Source organism: Bos javanicus, chromosome 19 (genome assembly GCF_032452875.1).
Source record: "Bos javanicus breed banteng chromosome 19, ARS-OSU_banteng_1.0, whole genome shotgun sequence".
NCBI classification, from domain to species: Eukaryota; Metazoa; Chordata; class Mammalia; order Artiodactyla; family Bovidae; genus Bos; species Bos javanicus.
In genome coordinates this window covers 36679977-36700106 of record NC_083886.1, presented here as the reverse complement: position 1 = coordinate 36700106, position 20130 = coordinate 36679977, and the positions used below count along the sequence as shown (strand labels likewise).

At 51.8% G+C, this 20130-nt stretch overlaps 1 protein-coding gene across 1 annotated transcript in view; it reads right to left on the bottom strand.

The window, feature by feature from the left end:
* Positions 1-2430: 2430 nt before the first annotated feature.
* The window catches only part of MAP2K3 (mitogen-activated protein kinase kinase 3), a 34230-nt gene continuing 16530 nt past the window's right edge, over positions 2431-20130 (bottom strand). Inside the window, exon 12 of the mRNA XM_061391316.1 lies at positions 2431-19824. Coding sequence (XP_061247300.1) covers positions 19741-19824 — 84 coding nt within the window. The 3' untranslated portion in view covers positions 2431-19740. The remainder of the gene's footprint in view (positions 19825-20130) is intronic.

Below are 20130 nucleotides of genomic sequence, written 5' to 3'. Positions count from 1 at the left end.
GCCCCGCTCTGTGCCTGAAACTGAGGGCGGGAAGGCAGGCAGGCAGGGAATGGGGAGGGTCCTGGAGCAGAGGCAGCGATGGCAGGGCGAGGGTGTGGGGCCAGGCCTCAGACTGGGAGCCATGGACTTAGGGCCCCGGAACCAGCCTCACCCTCAGGGTCTTGGCAAGGAGCATGGCCAGGCGCTGCCCACCTAAGCTCAGAACTCTGCACTGCACCCTCCAGAAGGGAGCCGCCCTGAGGGGGTGCTCACTGCAAGTGGCACAAAAAGCGCTCAGAACAGAGCTGGCTGCACAAGTGTCAGTGCTTCTGAGTACTTGCTGTGACCTGGCCGTGATCATGCTGGCGTCCACCCCCGAGGCAGCACTGTGGTGCCATTTCGCAGATGAGGAAACTGAGGCACAGGGAAGTAAAGTGACTCCCAAGGAGGAGCCTGTATTGCAGCTGAGTCCTCACTCCAGAGCCCAGGGCTCCATTCCCAGGCCCTTCAGCCCCCAGCTCTGCCCCACACACAGTGTGACCTTGGCCATGTCACCACCCTCTGGGTTCATCCCCCCCTCACCACCACTCTCTCAGGAGGCCAGGCAGCCCATTCATCCTCCCTGATGGCCAGAGCAATGCTGACTTCCAGCTCCGGCCAGCAAGGCTGAAAATATACCCACATGATGTTTCCATTGAGTTTCTCTGACTTATGGGCTAGGGCCTGCCCGGGCTGCTTCAAACTCTGACTCCAGAGACCTCAGAGAAGGTGCAGGCTCTGGTGGAGCCAGGCCAGGAGACACCACCCCCTGCAGCCCAGTGGGACCACCTCACCTTCTCCCCACCCAGGGTCCCCCGCACGTTTCCCTGGGCACATGTGCACCGGGCCCCTCCAGCCCCCACCCCATGGCCTATGGGCACCACAGACTCAGAGTGTCAGTCCATGGTGGCAAGGGTGCAGGGCTGTGCGCTGCTGTGTCCGAGTTTGTGCTCTGGGAGGGGCCTCCGTGTAGACACCAGGCGAGTGGTCAGCATGCTCACCAGAAGCTGGATATCTGAGTCAGAGGTCTTCAGAGGTGCCCGGGCCGGGAGCTGCGCTTTCTACAGTGTTAGAGGTGGGACCAAAGTTTCTGGAAGGGATGCATCCAGTGTACCTGCCGACCCACCCCCAGGTGAGTTCTCCCCAGGGTCCTGCCTGGGGGAAAACGGAAGTGCCTGTGACCATGGGGGCCCTACCCTCCACACACACACACACTCACCTGATCTGCATCTACTCACAGGGAGGTCCCCAGCAGACCCATGCTGACCCTCTCTGAGCCAGGTCCCTCCACCCCAGTATCTAAACCCAGACCTTATTCCAGCCATGCTCTCTGATACAGGAGCCTCTCACCACATCTAGCTATTTAAATTTAAATTAATTAAAAGTTAAATAAAAATTCAGTTCTGCAGTCTCGCTAGCTGCATGCAAGAGCTCGGTAGGAATAGCTTGGTAGGGACATGAGGCCAGTGGCCTCCATGCTGGGCAGCACAGATCCAGAACATTTCCATCTTTGCAGAAGGTTGTCAGCTCTAGAGGATGAATCTAGATGGGGCTAACCTGGTCACAGAGTCCCAATGCCAGTGGCTGAACAGGGAGACATAAAGGAAGGCTGAGAAAGATGATCCTCCTGGCACAAAGGGACAGACCTGGGAGGAGTGGACACTTTACACACTGGTTACCCACCTTCTCTGCAGCTTTTGAAGGTCATGGTGAAAGGATGTGAAGGCTGGAGCTGAGGCAGTCTTTTTGTAGCTATAAGGCAATAAACCTAAGAACAAAAAGCCAACACACAGCAGGAGGCAAAACAGTAGGATGGCCAGAGACAGCTTCCACTGAACAGTGGAATAGCTGCCTCTGAACTTTTCTTTACGTGAGATAATTCAATGTATTTTTTTATTCAAGCTGCTGTACTTGGGGATTTCTGTCACCTACAGCTTTCTAACTTAATAAACTATGAAACCATACCTGCATTCAACTTCCAGGCCTCTAAGTCATTCCCTCTAAGTGAAAGGTCTTTTTCCTCATCTGTCTCCAAATCCCAACCATGTTTTAGGGCCCAGATAAAGGGCCACCTTCTGGTAACATCCTCCAAAAAGCTGGAAGTGACCACTTCTTCCTGTAACCCCAGGCAGGCCCATGTCTTCCAACATTTGGCACCAGTCACTATCGGAGTGAGGATAGGGTCACTGTCCTCATGGAGATGTACCCCAGACCCAAAAAAGTACCTGGCAAGTTGCAGACATTCAATATTTGGCAAAAAAAAAAGAATAGCTGCTTCATTTATCTCCCCACCTTGCCCTACACGTGGTGCACATTTACACCAAAGCTTGTGAAAAAGTGGAGAAATTCAAATGTCCACCCCTACCTCGCACCATCCACCCACATACAGTCCTAGTCAATTAAAGGATCAAATACAAAAGCAAAGCATTCACATTTTTATTTCTTTCTTTAAAATTCCATGTGGATGGTCTATGCATGCAACGGAATGTTATTCAGCCTTAAAAAGGAAGCAAATCCTGACACTTGCTGCAACATGAGTGAATCTTGAGGACGTTATGCTAAGTGGAATTAAGCCAGTCACAGAAATACAAATATTACTCTACGCACAGGAGGCACCTGGAGTCGTCAGGTTCACAGGGAGAGAAAGCAGAACGGCAGATGCCAGGGCCTGGGGGCAGAGTGGGGAGTTGTTTTTGTTCAGGACAGAGTTCAACATGAAATGAGTTCTGGGGACTGGCTGCACAGCAACAAGGCTGTACTTAACAGGAATGAACTGTGCGCATAAAAACGGTTAAGACAATAGTATTATCTTACATGCCTTTTGCCACAGTTTTAAAACTTTTGAATGACATGTGGGATATATACAGACAGAATGGAGATACAAGATCACTGTCCAATTGAAGCCAGAACGCTTGGATGGGCCCCAGAGGGCCCACAGCCATCTGAAGAAATAGAGCTTCACAGTCCCTCTGAAGCCCTGAATGCTCCTGTCCAGCTTCACCCCTTCCCGTAGAGGAATCTGCCCTGCAGACGCCGGGGTCACTACCTTGCTCACCTTTACACTTTCGCCAGATGTGTTCCTAAACAAAAGGTAGTTCAGTTTTGTTCAGTTATAACATCTACATAAATAAAAATAAATAACGCACATGTATATCTCTTCTGAGACTTCTTTTTCTCTTGGTTCTTTTTGGGGTGGGCATTTTTATTCCTATTATTTGTTAAACTTGCATTTGTGTAACAGACTCTTTAGTATGTCTTACAGGCTTCACAGTTAAAAATAAATAGATACAGTGCTAAATGTAAAGAATGAAGCTCTTTTTTGGAAAGTGGGGGGGCGGGGATCTCAGGGACTCTTTATCATCTTCAGCTGAGGAGGGACTCTCTAAGCATCACACAGAGACAGTCACAAAGGAATAGGCGGACGTGTTGGATGACAAAACAGCTCAAAAACGTCTGTGGATTTTAAAAAATGCCTGAAGCAGAGCTAAAAGGCAAAATGAAAACTGTGAAAAGTATTCACAGCATAAGGCAGGAGAGATTAACATCACCACTTCATGAAGGGCTCTTCCAAATCTGCCAAGAAGAAATGAACACGCTCCCACATGCTGGTCCTGATACAAGCTGGTGCATGGTTTCAGAACTTAGTATGTATTGATACATATCAAAAATCAGAAAAAATGTTTATACCATTTAACCTAGCAATCCCACGTTTAGGACACAACCAGAGAGGTGCACCACCACCACATAGACGATGTCCTTCACAGTCTTATCCATAATTAGGAAAAAATGCAAAGGCCCTAAATGCTAACCAACTGGGGATGCTTTGAATTATCAAAACCACTGAAATCCTGTTTCAGAAAAATGTTTCCTTAAGCAGGGAAATGTGAATGATATACGAGTTAACTGTAAAGGCAGGTTATACTCTGATGGGTGGCTTATCAGGAGACGAAAATGGTACAGTCACTTGAGAACGCAGCTTGGCAGCTTCTTCTGGGGTCAAATATACATTTGCACACAACCCAGAAATTCTACTCTAAGGGATTTACCCAAGAGAAAGGAAAACATGACCACAAAAATTTGGGCACAAATGTTCATAACAGCTTCACTCACAGCAGCCCAAACCTGGAAAGAACCCAAAATGTCCCTCCATGGGGAGGCAGAGCCACACACACTGTGGAGGGCTGTTCGGCAACAAAAAACAACAGACTCTTGGGAAAACCTCAAAAGCATCATGTTAAGTGAATGAAGTCAGACACAACAGGCTACGTGCAGTGGGATTCCATTTATACAGCTTTCTGGAAAAGGCAAAGCCATCATGTCAAGAAGCAACTAGCCTTTGCCAGGAGCCGGTGGCCAGACTGGAGGCTGACTATCAAGCGGCCAGAGAGGATTTGAGAAGAAGGAAGTGCTGTTTGTTGCTTTGGTGGAGGTGATGGTTACACAGCTGGCGATCTTTCTCAAACTCATAAAGCTGTAACTTAAAATTGGGGGGTTTTATTTTCTATAAACTGTGCTTCAGTGAAGCTGATTGTTAGCTTTAAAAAAGAATGTTATAAAAGAATATGGTTGGCAAGGCCTCAGTGTTGTGTAAAAATGCAGTAAGCACCTGCGTTGGTTAAGATAGACCAGGATATGCCAGGAGGACAAAACCCCACAATCTTGGGGGTATACGCACACTCATGTCCTGGCCTAGACCGAGCAGGACGATGGCCACGCCACTCTCTCCCGCATGCTGACCCCAACAGCACTGGCAGCCTCCACCCTTCACTCAGAACCTGCAGAGTTTCTGTCCAGAAGGAAACGGATCAGGGGGCTCCAGCTCCCACCGTGTCATTCTGAAGTCAACATACATTACTTCCTCTTCTAGCCCATGGCTGGGACAAGTCACATGGCCCCAGCCCAATGGTAAGGGGGGCTGGAGTCACGGACCTCCAGCAAGCAGGCACTGCCTCTGTCCAAATCCTTCAAACAGCCTTCCTCCATCCTCCCTGCATGGAGAGCACACGCCTCGTCCCATCCAGCACGGCCTCCAGCTCAGGGCAGGGGTCTCCAGGGATGGAAAGTAGCTACTGTCTGGTGGCTCCTCTCACTCCAGAGCCTCATGAACTAAAACAGTGTGTTATCTACCCTCTCCACACACTCAAGATGCAGGAGTCAGACAACAAGAGCAAGGTTCCGTCTGGAGCCCACCAGGAACACTGAGCAGCCTCATCTCAAGGGCAAGAAGGCTCTCTCTGTGAGTCATGTCCTTGGGGCCCTCACTCTGCCTTTTGAGGGTGTCCCTCCATCTTTCCTGTCTCATCTTCCTGGCTGCATCTGGAGTGACTGCTCTCAGTGCTCGGCCCACTCCCTGTCTGTCCCCCAGGAGGGTGAAGGCCCCAAAGCCATCTCATCCCCTTTCAAACAGTGACCGGCAGAGGGGTGGCTACACACACTAGGTGTGCGTGACTGTACCCGGGCAACGTGTGAAGAGGCTGCAGAAGACCTGCAACTCTTAACATGAATAACTAAACTCCCCTCCAGGGCAGGGCCCCATATTGAGAAGGAGGTGCTGAGAACAGAAGCCAAAATGAGCAGAAGAGGCATAGGAGGGGCCAAAAACTAGAAGTGAAAGGGGTGGGAGGAGCGAGGGAAGAAAGGGAGGGAAGGAGGAAATAGGAGACCATTTTTTTTTTTAACATGTCATGAAAACAGCAGGAAAGAGTACTAAAGATTGTGAAGCCGCCCCAGTCATCCTCTCCAAAGTTCTGAAAGTCATTTCAGATAAAAATGAACAACAGAGAAGATTATAGTCAAGCCCCATGCAAAGTTACGGGAGAAATGAGGAAATGAAACAGATAATGAAGGCATTCCAGAAACACAGGCCACAGGACCACAGCCAGAATTTTTTTTTAATGTACCCTAAAACTCTTGCACATGTCAATAAAAAGTAAGACAGTAATAAAAGATACAAAAGAATAACAAATCAAAATGAGAAGACCTAAGAAAAGATGTGCTAGAATTGAGGAAAGAATTGGGAAGAAAATATAAAACTCATTTCAGAATGACAACTATTAGTAAACCAGAAGGAACACAACACAGCTAAACACAAGAGATGATGCCTAAGAGAATCAGAAGTTAGAACAGGTGGAAATTTTTAAGCAATAAAAAAGTGGAAGAGATAAACAGGATTCGAGAGAAAGTGACTACGTGGAGAACAGGCAGAAGATGGAACGTGTATAACACAAGTCGCTGAAGAAGGAAACCAAGTGTTTAGTCGAAGACTAAATACTGTAATTAAAAAAAAATGTCCCTGAAATATGTAACAACTGAACATCGTTGAGTATCTGGAAAAACGGATCCAGAACAGCCAACAGAGAGACATGTTGTCCAACATATTCTATGGCTGCCTTTGGGAATTCAAGCAAAAAAAGATGAAGTCGGTTCCCAGGAAATCAGGCTGTTGTCAGAGTCTCCAACACAAGCCTTCCTGCCAGCAGCCTCAGAGAGGGGCAGATCCAGCCAAACTGACCTGGAAGTACGACGGTCATAAACAGATCAACAGGCAAGAACTTCAGGACTGTTACTTCCACCTGCCTCCTAAGGACCTGCCAGCAAAGAAGCCTGAAACAACCAAGACCACCAGAGAAACAGCCCTGAGGTCTGACTGTGAGAACTGAACGTGCAAACACGTGAGAATCTACCCAGTTAAGACCAATGATGGTTACACTGTGCATGCTGCTCAGTCGTGTCCGACTCTTTGCAACCCCATGGACTAGCCTGCCAGGCTCCTCTGTCCATGGGATTTCACTTGCAAGAACACTGGAGTGGGTTGTCTTTTCCTTCTCAAGGGAATCTTCCTGACCCAGGGATCTAATGCGTATCTCTTATGTCTCTTGCATTGACAGGCGGATTCTTTACCATTTACCACTGTGCCACCTGGGAAGCCGAACGGTTACACCAGATATAGTCTATTTGAGGGAAAGTGGGAAGAGCATGTAAAAAATAGAAAAAGCTTACTAACTGCCTAGTTAATGTCTGAGTGTAAAAGGCGTGCGTGCATGCTAAGTTGCTTCAGTCATGTCCAACTCTGTGTGACCCTATGGACTGCAGCCCTCCAGGTTTCTCTGTTCATGGGGATTCTCCAGGCAAGAAACTGGAGTGTGTTGCCATGCCCTCCTCCAGAGGATCTTCCCAACCCAGGGATCAAACCCACATCTCTTACATCTCCTGCACTGGCAAGCAGGTTCTTTACCCCTAGAGCCACCTGGGAAACCCAAGAGTAAAAGGATATTAATTCAAATCAGATACTGTGGAAGACAACTGTAGCAAGTTTCAATATGGCTCATAGGAGGAAACCAATAACAAAAAAAAGAGAGGACCAAGTGTCACTTACAGATATTACTATAAAAGTAACAGCTGGAACAAAAATAGGAACCCTTCCTAAGTACCAAAAAATAAAGTCCAGTGAGAGAGAAAATAAAAACCACAGTGAAAGACACATTGTTTAAAAGACTTGCACAGGTAGGTGTGAATGTAACATAAAACACCACGCAGAACTGAAGTTAAACATATTGATTGTTCCATCTTAACTCACCTATTAATAGAAAACATATTTTCAGGTTGGCTTAGAAAGGAACCTCCAGTGCTGGAGGGACAGCCAGAGCCTGCAGTCCAGGGAAACCAGGGGAGGGGGCCAGGGCTGTGCACTCGGGTCACCGCGGCTCCTGCTCAAAGCGAGAGTGGAAGAGAGGGTTCTGAAGACCTGCTGCCCCATGACCGCCCCACGGCTGACTGTGTAAACGATTCTGTGAAGATGAGTCCATGCGGGACCCACCTCGTGGAGGCTTCTTTTCCTCATGGTGCTGATGGCAGCCCCTTGCTTACATCCAGAGGGAGGACATGCTGGCTGGGAGGCTCCCCAGCTCAGGGCCTCTGAGGAGCCAGGCTCTGCGGCATGGTCCCCTCAGCACCTTGGGCCCCTCATGCCCATCTGCCACACTCTGCCAGTAGCTGAAGAAGGCCCAGTTCCCCAGAGTCAAGGTGGGAGACGTGAGTTCAAGAATTCGTAGCTGTGTTCACAACTACAAAGGCCAGCAACGGTAAGCCATTTTCTTAATGATCACATACAGGGGAGAGACCCTCAGTTCAGTTCAGTCCAGTTCAGTTGCTCAGTCATGTCCAACTCTTTGCGACCCCATGAATTGCAGCCAGACCTCCCTGTCCATCACCAACTCCTGGAGTTCACCCAAACTCATGTCCATCAAGTCGGTGTTGCCATCCAGCCATCCCATCCTCTCTCCAGTATCAGGAAGGGTAATTATCATAATCAGTTGAAACACATAGAAGATCTTTGGGGTTTCAGGGTTTTTTAATATTTATTTTTATTTATTTATTTATTTGACTAAGCTTGGTCTTAATTACATCATGTGGGATCTAGTTCCCTGACCAGGGATTGAACCCAGGCCCCCTGTATTGGGAGCATGGAGTCTTCACCACCCGAGCACCAGGGAAATCCCCCCAAAATATCTTTGAACCCATGTGTTCCTAAATGGTGTTTTCATCCCTACTTGATCACCATTGGCAAACTTAACTCAGAAAACCGTTACAGGGACAGACAAGCATACATCCGTGTTGTTGTTCAGTCTCTAGGTCGAGTACGACTCTTTTGTGACCCCATGGACTATAGCCTGCCAGGCTCCTCTGTCCATGGGATTTCCCAGGCAAGAATACTGGAGTGGGCTGTCATTTCCTCTTCCAGGGCATCTTCCCGACCCAGGGATCAAACCCGGGTCTCCTGCATTGACAGGCGATTCTTTACCACTGAGCCCCCAGGGAAGCCCAAGCTTACATCCTGCCTTTCCTTTAGAACCCACACCACCAGTGCAAACACTGGGGGAGGGCAACTTTCTCTCCACAAAAGCGTTCAGCTAACAAATGAAGCAGGAATGATAGAATTAGGATGTCACCAGTTTGCAACCTCTAATAAATTAGCGAATCCAGGTGCTGCAAATCAGCAGCTGCTAACACAGCAGAGATGGCAGGACGCTGTACCTCTCCCTGGGGGGAATACTGAGCCCCCGACCTAATGTTCTTGTCCAGTAAATAAATAAAGTCCCAGCTGAATCTGATCAAGTCTCCAGACCTGGCTCCCAACTTACAGGAAATAGAGAGACTTCGGGAAACTCTATGAGTCTAACAACCTGGTTTTCCCAACTAGTTACAAGGAAGAAAAGACAGGGGGTGAGCCTTTAGATGAAAGGTATTTAGGAGATACATCAGGCAGAGTGACATGGGGACCTTATTCAGATGCTGATTCAAACCATATTTTGTTCATTCTGACATTGAGGAGACAACTGTAGACTGAGACTGGATATTTGCTGATATTAAGGAATGGCTGTGACGCATGAAGATCTAAACAATGACGCTGTAATTGTCTTTTAAGTCATAACCTTCAGAAATATATTTTGAAACTCTTGTGGATGAAATTACACGATGTCTGGGATGAACAGGACGACCGCTTGGGAGGGGAAGAAGTGGCAAGGGCAGAAACGAGACCATTCTGATGTGTGCTGACCACTGCTGAAACTGGGAGCTGGGTGCCTGAAGCCTCATGACCCAACCTAGCATTGTATATGTTTGAACCTTTTGTAATAAAAGGTTTATGCATGTGAATTTTTGCACGATAGGAACTTTTATATATGGGGAAAAAAAGACTGGAAGGATATAAATCAAAATGCTAGCTGCACACTCTAAGCTCATACAATGTTATATGTCAATTTTATCTCAATGAAAATGAATTCTAAAAAAGTGCCATTTATAAATATTTCTGGCAGATGGGATAATAGATAAATTTGCTCTTTGAATTGCTCAGTATCTTCTAAACTTTCTACAGCAAACACATAGCACTTCAAAAATCTTTGAAAGAAAGACAAAACAAAAGTGGCCCCCCTCCCTCTCCCTGCCCCGGGCTCTGCAGGCAGGTGGACCACTCAGCACAACCCAGCCAGGAAGCTATTTGGCTCCAAAAGCCGTGGCCTCACGGGCAAATGTGCTTCCCTCTGCCCCAGTCCTCTTCTGGGAATCGTGCCCAGGGAAATCACCTAAATCTGAAATGCCAGCTGACTTGCTGCTCAAGGATGTCCACGTTACTGGGGTGAAAGCTTGGTATCTATTGGAGGCCACATCCAGCTAGGGGGTATGTGGTGAAGAAGGGACCTCATGGCGATGGACCACTAGGCAGCCACCAAAATGGAAACTCATGGACTTGGTGCTGTATGAACCAAGAAAGTACATCTGTATTCCTGGCAGGATTCTGGTTTTGCAAACATATGTGGAAAATGAGTGGAGCCCTCATCAGCCCACGGGACATCCTGTGGGTATTTTAGTTAAGATGCCGTGATCCTGGCCCTTCATGGGGGAATTGGCTTTCTCTGAGATCCTTCAGGGCCCCTCAAACCCAGCCTGGTCTGGCCTGTGTCTCTCACATTCCCTGGTCAGCTCTGTCTTTTGCAAATATCCCCACTGCTCTTAGACAGCCCTCACGCAGACTGAAGTGGGTCACATGTCCACTCAAAAGTGGACGCGGATAGGTTTCACAGGAGGGGCTCCTTCCACAGACCACTCCTCCTGGCCCATTCCTGTCCCTGCCTTACCAGCCCCCACTGCACTATACAAGCCCTAACCTCCCCTGCACCCCACGGGCTTTCCCTTACAGGAGCGCCTTTACCACCACGGACCCTAAGCATATTTTCTTAAATAGAGACCATTATCTCTGAAGGAAGAATATGGTTGCAGTATGGTTCACGGTAATATTCTGTCCTCCCTGTGTGTCATAGCATGAACAGATTTCCCCTGTTTCTGTCCCTCTCCTCCCAGACCACAGGGCCCCTGGGGTTTAGGTGGGCACTGAGCTGCGTGTGTGGACTACATTTCCCAGCCCCCCTTGCAGTGTGGTGACTATTTGACTAAACTGTTCAACCTGAGGTGAGCCAATAATGCGTATGCCGTTCAAGGGGAGGGAGGTGCCGCTTCTCCCTCTACCTGCTGCTCCAAACAGGGGCTGGTGTCAGGGACCACCTGGAATGGTGTGAACAAAGGCCTCAGACACCCAGGATGGAAGGAACCTAGGCCCTGGGCCATGAAACTGCCCTTTTGCTACAGATCGCTGACCCTCAAACTGTACGAGAGAGAGATGGTTGTTTATCTGCTTTAAACCATCCTTAGTGTGATTTTGCTGGTGTTTTTAATAAGCCGCCATACCTTGATCCTGACCAATAGACTCATCTGATTAAAATACACCCAAGATACCTAGTGCCAGCAGGTGGTCTAGTCAGATTCTCTCAGAAGCAGAGTCTGAGGCAAGGATTCAGGTTGCACAACCTCGGAAAGGATGCTCTCCCTGCCGAAACCATCGCGGAGCAGGAGCAAGGGGAGCGGGAGAGAGCCCGAGCGGCCCACGAAGGGGGCGTTTCTGTCCTGGCCGCGACCGGATCCCAGGGAGCTCTGGCCTGAAGATCACGCCTCTGAATCTGCGCTGCTCCAGGCGAGGAGCGCCACCTCTGCAGCAGCAGATGGGCGGGGTTGCCTCAGGATGCAGGAGTCGGCTCTCGGGAGCTCGGACTGCGCTCTCAGGGCAGTGCGGGCCCCAAGGCCCGAGGGCCACTCTCTGAAGCAAGTATCAGAAGCAGGTCTCAGCCAGCAGCCAAGCCCAGAACAGCGCAGGGACCAGCATGAGGTCCCTGTAAGGAGGTCTGCAGGCTCTGGTGAGGCACCAGCGCTCCACACGCAGGAGGAAGCCCCCCAGGTCTGTTGCAGTTCCCATCCTCTCAGCCTCTACACTCCCCTCACACCGAGGCCCCAGACACTTCTCCGGGACCCTCAGCCAGCCACGACACCTGGGATTCGTTTGCCCAGTGAGCCATGCTGGCACTGGCCCTGAGGAGGCAACAAGTCCCAGCACAGAGCGAGTAAGAAGTGCAGTCACTTGCCCAAGGCCACACAGCTAAAGCGGAGCGACTGAGGGGGTGCGCCAAGAGAGCAGTGTTATGAAAAAGCCCTGAGGGAACCCGGGAGAAGTAGAGTCCAGATTCTGCGGAGAGCCCGGGACGTCGACGGAGAGGGAGCAGCGGGGCGGGAGGGTCCCTGTGACGACTGCAGGCGTCACTTACCCAGCACATGTACGGACTGAAAACCTGACCTCGGTTAGCGCCTGCATCCCCACCCTTTTTCATAGAGGTACTCCGTGTAGCAGACACCGAGAAGGGTTTAGGTGCAAGGGAATCCTGGGCAGTGCCTACTGGGAAGCGAGACAGCGCGTGTTCCCACACAGATCCCCCGGTGCCTGGAGCCGCACCCAGCTGAAGCAGCCAGAGGCAGCGCGGAGGCAGGAAACCTCCCTGGCAGGGATAGCGCTGCACCGGGGCGCGGAGCGGGACCTGTGGGCGTGGTATGGGGGCGTGGTCCGGTTTTTGCGTCATGGTGGGGGCGGGGCTGGATTGGTGGGGTGAGGCTGGTGGGGTAGGGTAGGGTAGAGTGAGGCGGGGCCGGGGCGGGGCGGGGCCGGGCCGGGGCGGGGCGGGGCGGGGCGGGGCAGGAAGCCGACTCTGGATGGATGGAGGGAAGCAGGGAGCTTGAGGGGAACCCTGCAAAGGAGATGACCAATACCTGTGGAAGTGACTTTTGAGGGCTGAGTAGGAGTAGGAAGTCACCAGCAAAAAGAGGGTGTAGGGAATATGTGTTTTAGGATGGGGTTGACTGTTCAGTACCCAAACCCCTTCTTAGTGGGGAGGAGTCCCTCTGTTCGATTTCCCACTACAGAAGCTGAAAGGACCAGACTTTGGTCTGGTCACTAGACCACTCTTGCCTGGGACTTAGAAGCTTACTATCTGGGGCAATGATGACAACACAGTCCTGACAATATTGGCCTTGATGCCCAGGCCCTTGTAGCCCCTTTGGTACCTGAAAGTTCTCTTGTCTACTCTGTAAGCCCTGAGATTGATCCAAGAAATGCCCCCCTTTACTTATGGTGGACAGGCACTTTGTGTTGCTTGCAACCAAGAACTCTGAAGGGAATTCCTGGAGGAAAGACTAAAATGAGCAAGAAAGGAAAGGGAGCAACAGCGTGAGTCATCCTGGCCCCCAGGCCCTGCGCCTGAGTCCTGCCCTCCTCCCCAAAGCTTTCCTCTCTGAGACCATTGCGATCACACAGGGAGCAGCCTGACCAATCCATTTCACAACAAACAAGTCTGAGCCTTGAGAAAAGTCATGACTTGCCCATAGACAGAGGGGACCAGTCAGCTCCGACAGAGGGTCAGACGCCAGCTAGGCTCTGTCCTGGCTCCAGTCAGAGCCTCCAGCACCCCGAGATGCACAATCCCATCCCTACCTGTCATAGTAGCCTGTGAAATCTTACAGTTCCAAGGGCAGACCTTGAAACCAAGATTTAAAAGTCAAGCCCAGGACTTCTCTGGTGGTACAGTAGATTAAGAATCTGCTTCCCAACACAGGGCATGCAGGTTCAATCCCTGGTCCAGAAAGATTCCACATGCCACAGAGCAACCAAAGCCTGTGTGGTGCAGCTACTGAGGCCCATGGGCCTAGAATTGGTGCTCCACAATGAGAGAAGCCACCGCCATGAGAAGCCCAGAAAAGTAGCCCCTGCTCACCGCAACTAGAGAAAGCCCATGTGCAGCAACAAAGACCCAGCACAACCAATAAATAAATAATTAAAAAATTAAAAAAAAAAAAAAGCAAGCCCATCTCAGCCACAAACATGCATCCCATGGTACCACAAATAATGAGGCTTTGTTTTAAAGGCAACTGTGAGATAGAAAATGAATTTGGAGTCACTGAATACCATGCCTGAGACCCATAATTCACGCTCTGGGCCCAGCCCAAGAGCATTAACTGCATACCTACTGGGTGCCAGGATCGTGATGGACCTTGCGCTCTCCAGCATTTCCTGGAAGCCACCTGCAATCCTGTAAGATCAGCATTACTAGTCAATTTGCAAAGAGGAAACTGAGTCTGAGAGATGCTATGCCATCTTCAAGGTCACTGTGCTGGGTGACAGAGTCAAACTCAGTGTATCTGAACCAAGAGCTGAGGGTGGGAAGCCTGGAGCAGAGCTTGAGGGCAAAAAGGCATGAGAACATTTCAGAAAGGTGCTCCTCTCATTGCTGTTGTTCTTCCCCCTTGGGCTCCAGGGCCTTTGCACAGGCTGTCCTGGCATGCTCTCTCCATTCCTCACCTATGAGATGGCCAGGCCTCCTGCTGCTGCCTACCCTGTCGTGTGGAGTATTCTGAGGCTGTGGGCTGCCCCCCATGACAAGCACTCAATAAAGGTCCCCCCTCACGTGTCCCCTTTTCACTCCACTGAGTAGATTATAATCCTCTAAACTAAACCATGCATTTTCTTTTCTTTTTTTTTAAACCATGCATTTTCAAGGGAGGCAAAAATTGGTTCTTGGAGGACTGCAAAAATAGATGTTACAATTATTTGCAGCCCCATATGACAAAATCTTTTTCATTAGTATTGCATCTCTCATCAGAGAGAAATTAAATAATTTACTTAATTAAAGTGAGTTACTTAATTGCCATTAAGTTTAATTAATTTAAATGATTTAATAATTCGATGCTTCTCCTTAGAGAATGACAATGGGAAGAGAGTGTGAAATGCAGCTTTAAGCTTTTATAAGTTTCCTTATGCTCCGTCTGATGCCTTCTGACCTCAAAGAGGGCAGGCCAGGTCTGTCTAGGTCCACCTATAGCTCCAGTCCTAGAACGTTGCTGGCACACAGTAGGTGCTCAGGTGACACCTACCATGTGCCAAACCCTGCAGAGAATAATCCAGACAAGGCTCTTCTGTAGAAATGTGGTGCTGGGCCTCCGTTCCCTGAATCCCGTGGGCAACAGGGAGCCATAGAGGGTTTGGGAGCCAGGAAAAGAACTTCTTGGGCTGGAGCATCCACAACTAGAGATGGCAGCTGCTGCTGCCTCCCAAGCATCTCCCCATCCAAGTCCTGCCATTAAGCCAGTCCAGGACAGAAACAGAGCAGCCCACGACTTCTGCAAGGCTGGAGGGGGTGAATGCAGCTAAACCCAGCTTGGCAGGTGGCTCGATCAGAGTGGGGGGTGGACAGGACTCCTGGGTTACTGAGCTCACTGTCTGGAGGGCCTCAGGCAAGCCTGGACCCTTGCTGAGGCTTTGTGATCTCCAGGAGAACCTGACTGCCCTGGGCCTGAGGATAAACGAGCTGCGATAAACATAGCACAGCTGATGTATATATAGACCCTCCCACCTGGTTTCCAAAAGTATTCAAAACGGCTTTCACAAGAGGCAAAGAAATGAACATTTAGAGTGTGCCAGAGTCTACACATGAGGCTCTGGCATCACAAGCCTCAGGGAGTGGAACCAGGACAAGAAGAATCTGAGATCCCTCCAAGAAGCACGTCTGAATGAGACCAAGCTCCCCATCAGGGGAGGTGTGCAAGCAGAGGTCTCAGCCCCTGGTGAGGGTGTGACTAGGGAGGGATCCCTGCACTGGACAAAGGTTTGGCCAGATGCTCTTAAGTCCCTGCTGGGAGAGGAAATGACCCCGGCCCAGCTTTCTCATCCACTGCCTTTACCCACAAAGCACTCAAGGACACAGCGAATGGAGGGCTGATGGCGGGAGCCACATGCTGGCCCCTTCCCTTTTTCCTGAGCCAGAGCCATCCTGACGGGCTTAAAAACTGGAGGGGGTGGGAGAAGGATAAACCTTACTCACCGTCCCGGGACCACTGTGCTGACAACTGCAGTGATGCAGGCAGCCCCGTCCCCAGACCTTGCCAAGATCCCAGCTCTGGTGTTGCTCCCTGTGTGACCGTGAGCCCATCACATCCCTTCTCCGAGCCCCCAGTCAGTACAACCAGGGGTGGCCTTGGTTCTAAGAGCCCTCCCAGGACCCACAGCCTCAAAGAAATAGAAGGGCAGTCCCCAGCCCACCCCTGAGCTGTGGCACAGAACTGGCAGAGCCTGGCTCTCTGGGCCCCACTGCATTGGTTCTGGTATCATTCTGGCACCAGAGGGCAGCTTCCCTGCACCTGCCTCCTCCCTCTGTCATTGCCTGGCCCTCTCCAGGCCAGGCTCTGAGCAAGACAGACCCAGCTGGCAAGACAACTCCCAGTGTAGTTGGAGAGCTGCTCAGCAGGCAAGAGTGTGAAGAAGACACAGCAGTGCAAGGGGGCACAGCGACAAGGTGGCCAGGGAGGCCGCTCTAAGAGGACGGCATCTCTGAGGCGAAAAGAGATGTCCGAGTCCCGCCAGGACTGACAGGGCAGAGTGGCACGATCTGGGCACAGAGAACAGCGAGTTAAAAGGCCCTGAGGCAGGTCTGAGCATGGCGTGGCTGAAGCACAGGGAGCAAGGAGGAGTATGGGGTGTGGAGGCTGGCTGGCGTGGGCCACGGACTGGACGAGGTAGGAGCCACAGCAGGGCTCTGAGAAGAAGCCAAGCTGATGTCTAAGGAGCAAAGCTGCCTTCCCTCACCTCCAGAAAGGAAGTCACCAAATCCTCCCACAGGGGCCACCTCCTGCTCCCAGCCAGGCCCAGATGCTGGCTTTCAGTGCTGCCTCGTGAGGAGGCTCTCACTGCTGCACCTGAAGCAGACAGTTCATGCAGCTCCACCGTCTGTCTGTCAGTCCCCAAGAGACTCATTCATCCCAGGTCTGGGAAGGCCCCTGCCCGCCCCATCTGGTTCCTGTGCCCATGGGCCCCACCCACATGGACAGTGGAAGGAGCCTCCACCTGGCGTGCTCATGGCTGAATAAATCGTCATGTGCTTTGTGAATGTCAGTGACCTGCACGCAGGCTTCTCCCAGCTAGATACCTGGACGCCCTTTGTGAAAGCTGCAGGGCCCCCTCCATAGTATCCGAACCTGTAAACAACCATGTTCAAACCAACGTGAAGAGGTATCTAGGAACTTTGCTTGGCAAACTGTGAACCACTTGCTGGGTAAAAAGTGCTTTGCAACCCTGCGGAGGGCCTTATTATCGGTCAGTTATTACTTTGTAAGCTGTGTTTTGTGAACAGCTCTGGGCTTTGTAAACGGCAAAGTCCTTTGGACACTGCAGATGATTTACCAGCTGTAGAGCGCAGTGGAGGACAGGGGAGCCTGGCGCGCTGCAGTCCATGGGGTCGCCAAAGGTCGGAGACGACTGAGCGACTGAACAAGAGCGCTGTGAACCCAGAACAGGGGGCACCCCTCCGGGTCTCCGCGTGGAGGACCGGCGCTTGGGCACTCCGGGGCCGAGGGGTAGAAGCCAGGGCTGTGCCGCGCCGCCTGGTGGCTGCGGAGGGAGGAGCACCCCGGGCTGTGCCCGGGGCTCGGGTCGGCTGGACCCGCGCGCGCGCGCGCGCGCGGACACGAGTGCGTGCGTGTGTGCGCGCGCGCTTGAGGTGGGGGGCGCGCGCGAGCGCACGGAGCCACATTCGCACGCTGGCCGATCCATCTATGCAGGTATCCACGGGCGCACCTGCAGGACCACGCCCTCAGGCCTTTCTCACGTGTTCATTCATTAGTGTTTCCACTGATCAGAGGTGGGGCGCTCCCCACTCCGCAGCTTCCGGCACTGAGCACACGATAGTGGCGGGTCTAACTAGCCCAGATTAGTACATCGATGGAGCCATGTGCAGGCTGGCTTCCCTGGGGAAGTCACAGGAGTCAGGAGCTGGTAAGCAGAGACCCACAGAAGGTGGGAAGGGGCGTTCTAGGCACAGGGTACAGTCACAAAGACCCCCCAGGTGAGAACGGCCTCCCCGCCCAGATGGAGCTTGAGGCTGTTAAACGCTGCATCCAGGAGGACTACCCACAGAGGCTGTCCCAGGCGGAGGCCAACCTTGGGCATGAAAGTCACACTTCGCCTCTGGCTGAACTGAAGATGGGAGGCTGGTGGATAGAGGCAGAGGAAAGAGGGACCCCAGGAGGATCCGTGTCTCCTGTAGGAACATGCCATTTCCCCTAGAGGGCCAGTGAGGCCCTGCTCTCAGATCTTGGTGTGCAGGCCAGAGAAGTCTCCTGAGCAGGATCCTTGCTGCCCAAGATGGGCATGAGGATGAGCCTGTGACCCTTCCCAGCCGAGATGAGCCAGTCCTGGGGCTTTAGCAATTCTGGAACACTTTGCTAAGCTGGCAGCAGCTACTGAGTCCTGACATGGCCCCAAGTGGGGAGTACAAAACTGAGACAAAGAAAACAAGTAAGGTGGATTTAAGTTCCACAGGAGATTAACCTGGCTCCCGGATTCCACGGTGCCTGAAGCCAGGCACACTTCCGCTTATGTGAGCAAGTAAATTCCCTTCTACTTCAGTCTGAAGGAAGAGAGTTTCAGCCCAGGCCTCAAGGATCACAGAGTGAGAACCTTGCCAAGGGGGCCGTCCTCCAGCTGCCCCACTCCCTCTGCCCCAGAGCCTAGTTCTCCAATCATGAGCTGTGTGACTCTGGACAAGTTACTTCACCTCTCTGGACTCATCTGTGAGCTGGGGATAATGAAATTACCCTCAGTGAGGTGGCCGCCCAGCCCAGGCGCAGCACCTGACAAGGCACTCGTCAGTGCCCCTGGGGACCAGGCCCAAGTCTGCGCTCTGTCCAGCGTCCAGCAAGGGCCTGGAGCCTCATCACAGTCTGGAGGCAGCCTCGTGTCCTCACGTGTGGAAGCGCACAGCCCTGGAAGGTCAGAGGCCCCCTGACCATGCTGCCTGGCCCTGTGCCTCAGAGCCACCAGCCACCACTGCGCAGCAGGAGGGCTCACACCTCCGACACACAGTCACACAACCTTTTGCCCCACTTGTTTTTTTTTTTTTTTTTTAATTAAAACAGCAATCAGCCAACTGCCCCAACCCATCAGGGACAGGACCCTGGACAGGCAGTCCTTTCTTCAAAAAAAAAAAAATATATATATATATTTTTAAACAATACCAAAAGCAAATCCACAGCCCCCTTCGAGCCGGTCCCCAAGGAGAATGAGCTGGATGGCTCCCCTAGCACCTCTCTGAGTGGAGACCTTAGGCCCATCTCCCAAGACCCTAGCCTGAGCAGACAGGGCAGGTCTTAGCCTGCTGGTCCCCTAGCAGGTGACAGAAAAGTGATCGGCTCCAAACCATGCAAGAAAAACCAGCCAAACCCACAAAGCGAAAGAAAAAATCAGGAAGATAAATTAAAAAAATAAAGGTGAAACTACACCCCTAGAGGCGGCAGGCAAGGGCAAGGTGACCCCGGTGCCCTTAGCGCCCCGTCTGCCAGTGCTGGGGTGAAGGCCTCGGCGGCTCTGGCACCTGCCTTGTGGGGGCTCCAGGGAATTCACGTGGCTCATCCCCATGCTGGGTCCCCTCACCAATGCCAGGAGAGAGGTGTGGCCAGCCTAGGCCAAGTGTGCAAAGTCCATTCAGTCGAGAGATAAAAAAATATACAACTTGGGTGGCATCCAGGGCTGAGCCAAGGTAGTGGCCTGCACAAGGCAGGGCTGCCTTCTCTGTGAGGGGCATCAGGCCCCTCCAAGTCCAGAGTCTTGGGGTCCTTGGAGCAGCAGGGGCAGAGGCACTGGGGGTCCCCGACGGTCTGGTTCTTTGGCACTTGGGACCTTGCCTGTCAGGCAGCAGCAGCCCCCTGGATTCCTCTTGGGTGCCCAGGCCAGGGCGGCAGTAGCTTATGGGTGTGGGCAAGCACTGCCCCAACAGACAGTTGGAGAAGGTCCAAGCCCTGCCCCTACGAGTCCTCTCCCAGGATCTCCTTCACGAAGGCAGCGATGTCAGTCTTCTTGGTTTTGTGCGAGGTGAAGAAAGGGTGCTCCTGAGGGTACAGAAGGCAGTCACCTTGGAGGGCAACCAGCCAACTCCTAGTCCTAACCTGCACCCCGACCCTTCCAGCACCCCTGCCCTTAGAGGCCCTCCAGGTAGAGAGTGTTCAGGCTTCCTCCTCAGCTCTCTCACTGCCACCCTCAACTTGCTCTTGCCTGCACACGCCAGGACTCTGTCCACAATGGGCATTCCAAGTGGAGTGCCCTCTCCATCGGCGAGGAGGTCCTCACTCATCCTTTGAGGCCCACTTCCCCTGCAAAACCTCCCGACACCTCCAAATAAAATGGCCCACCTGCCC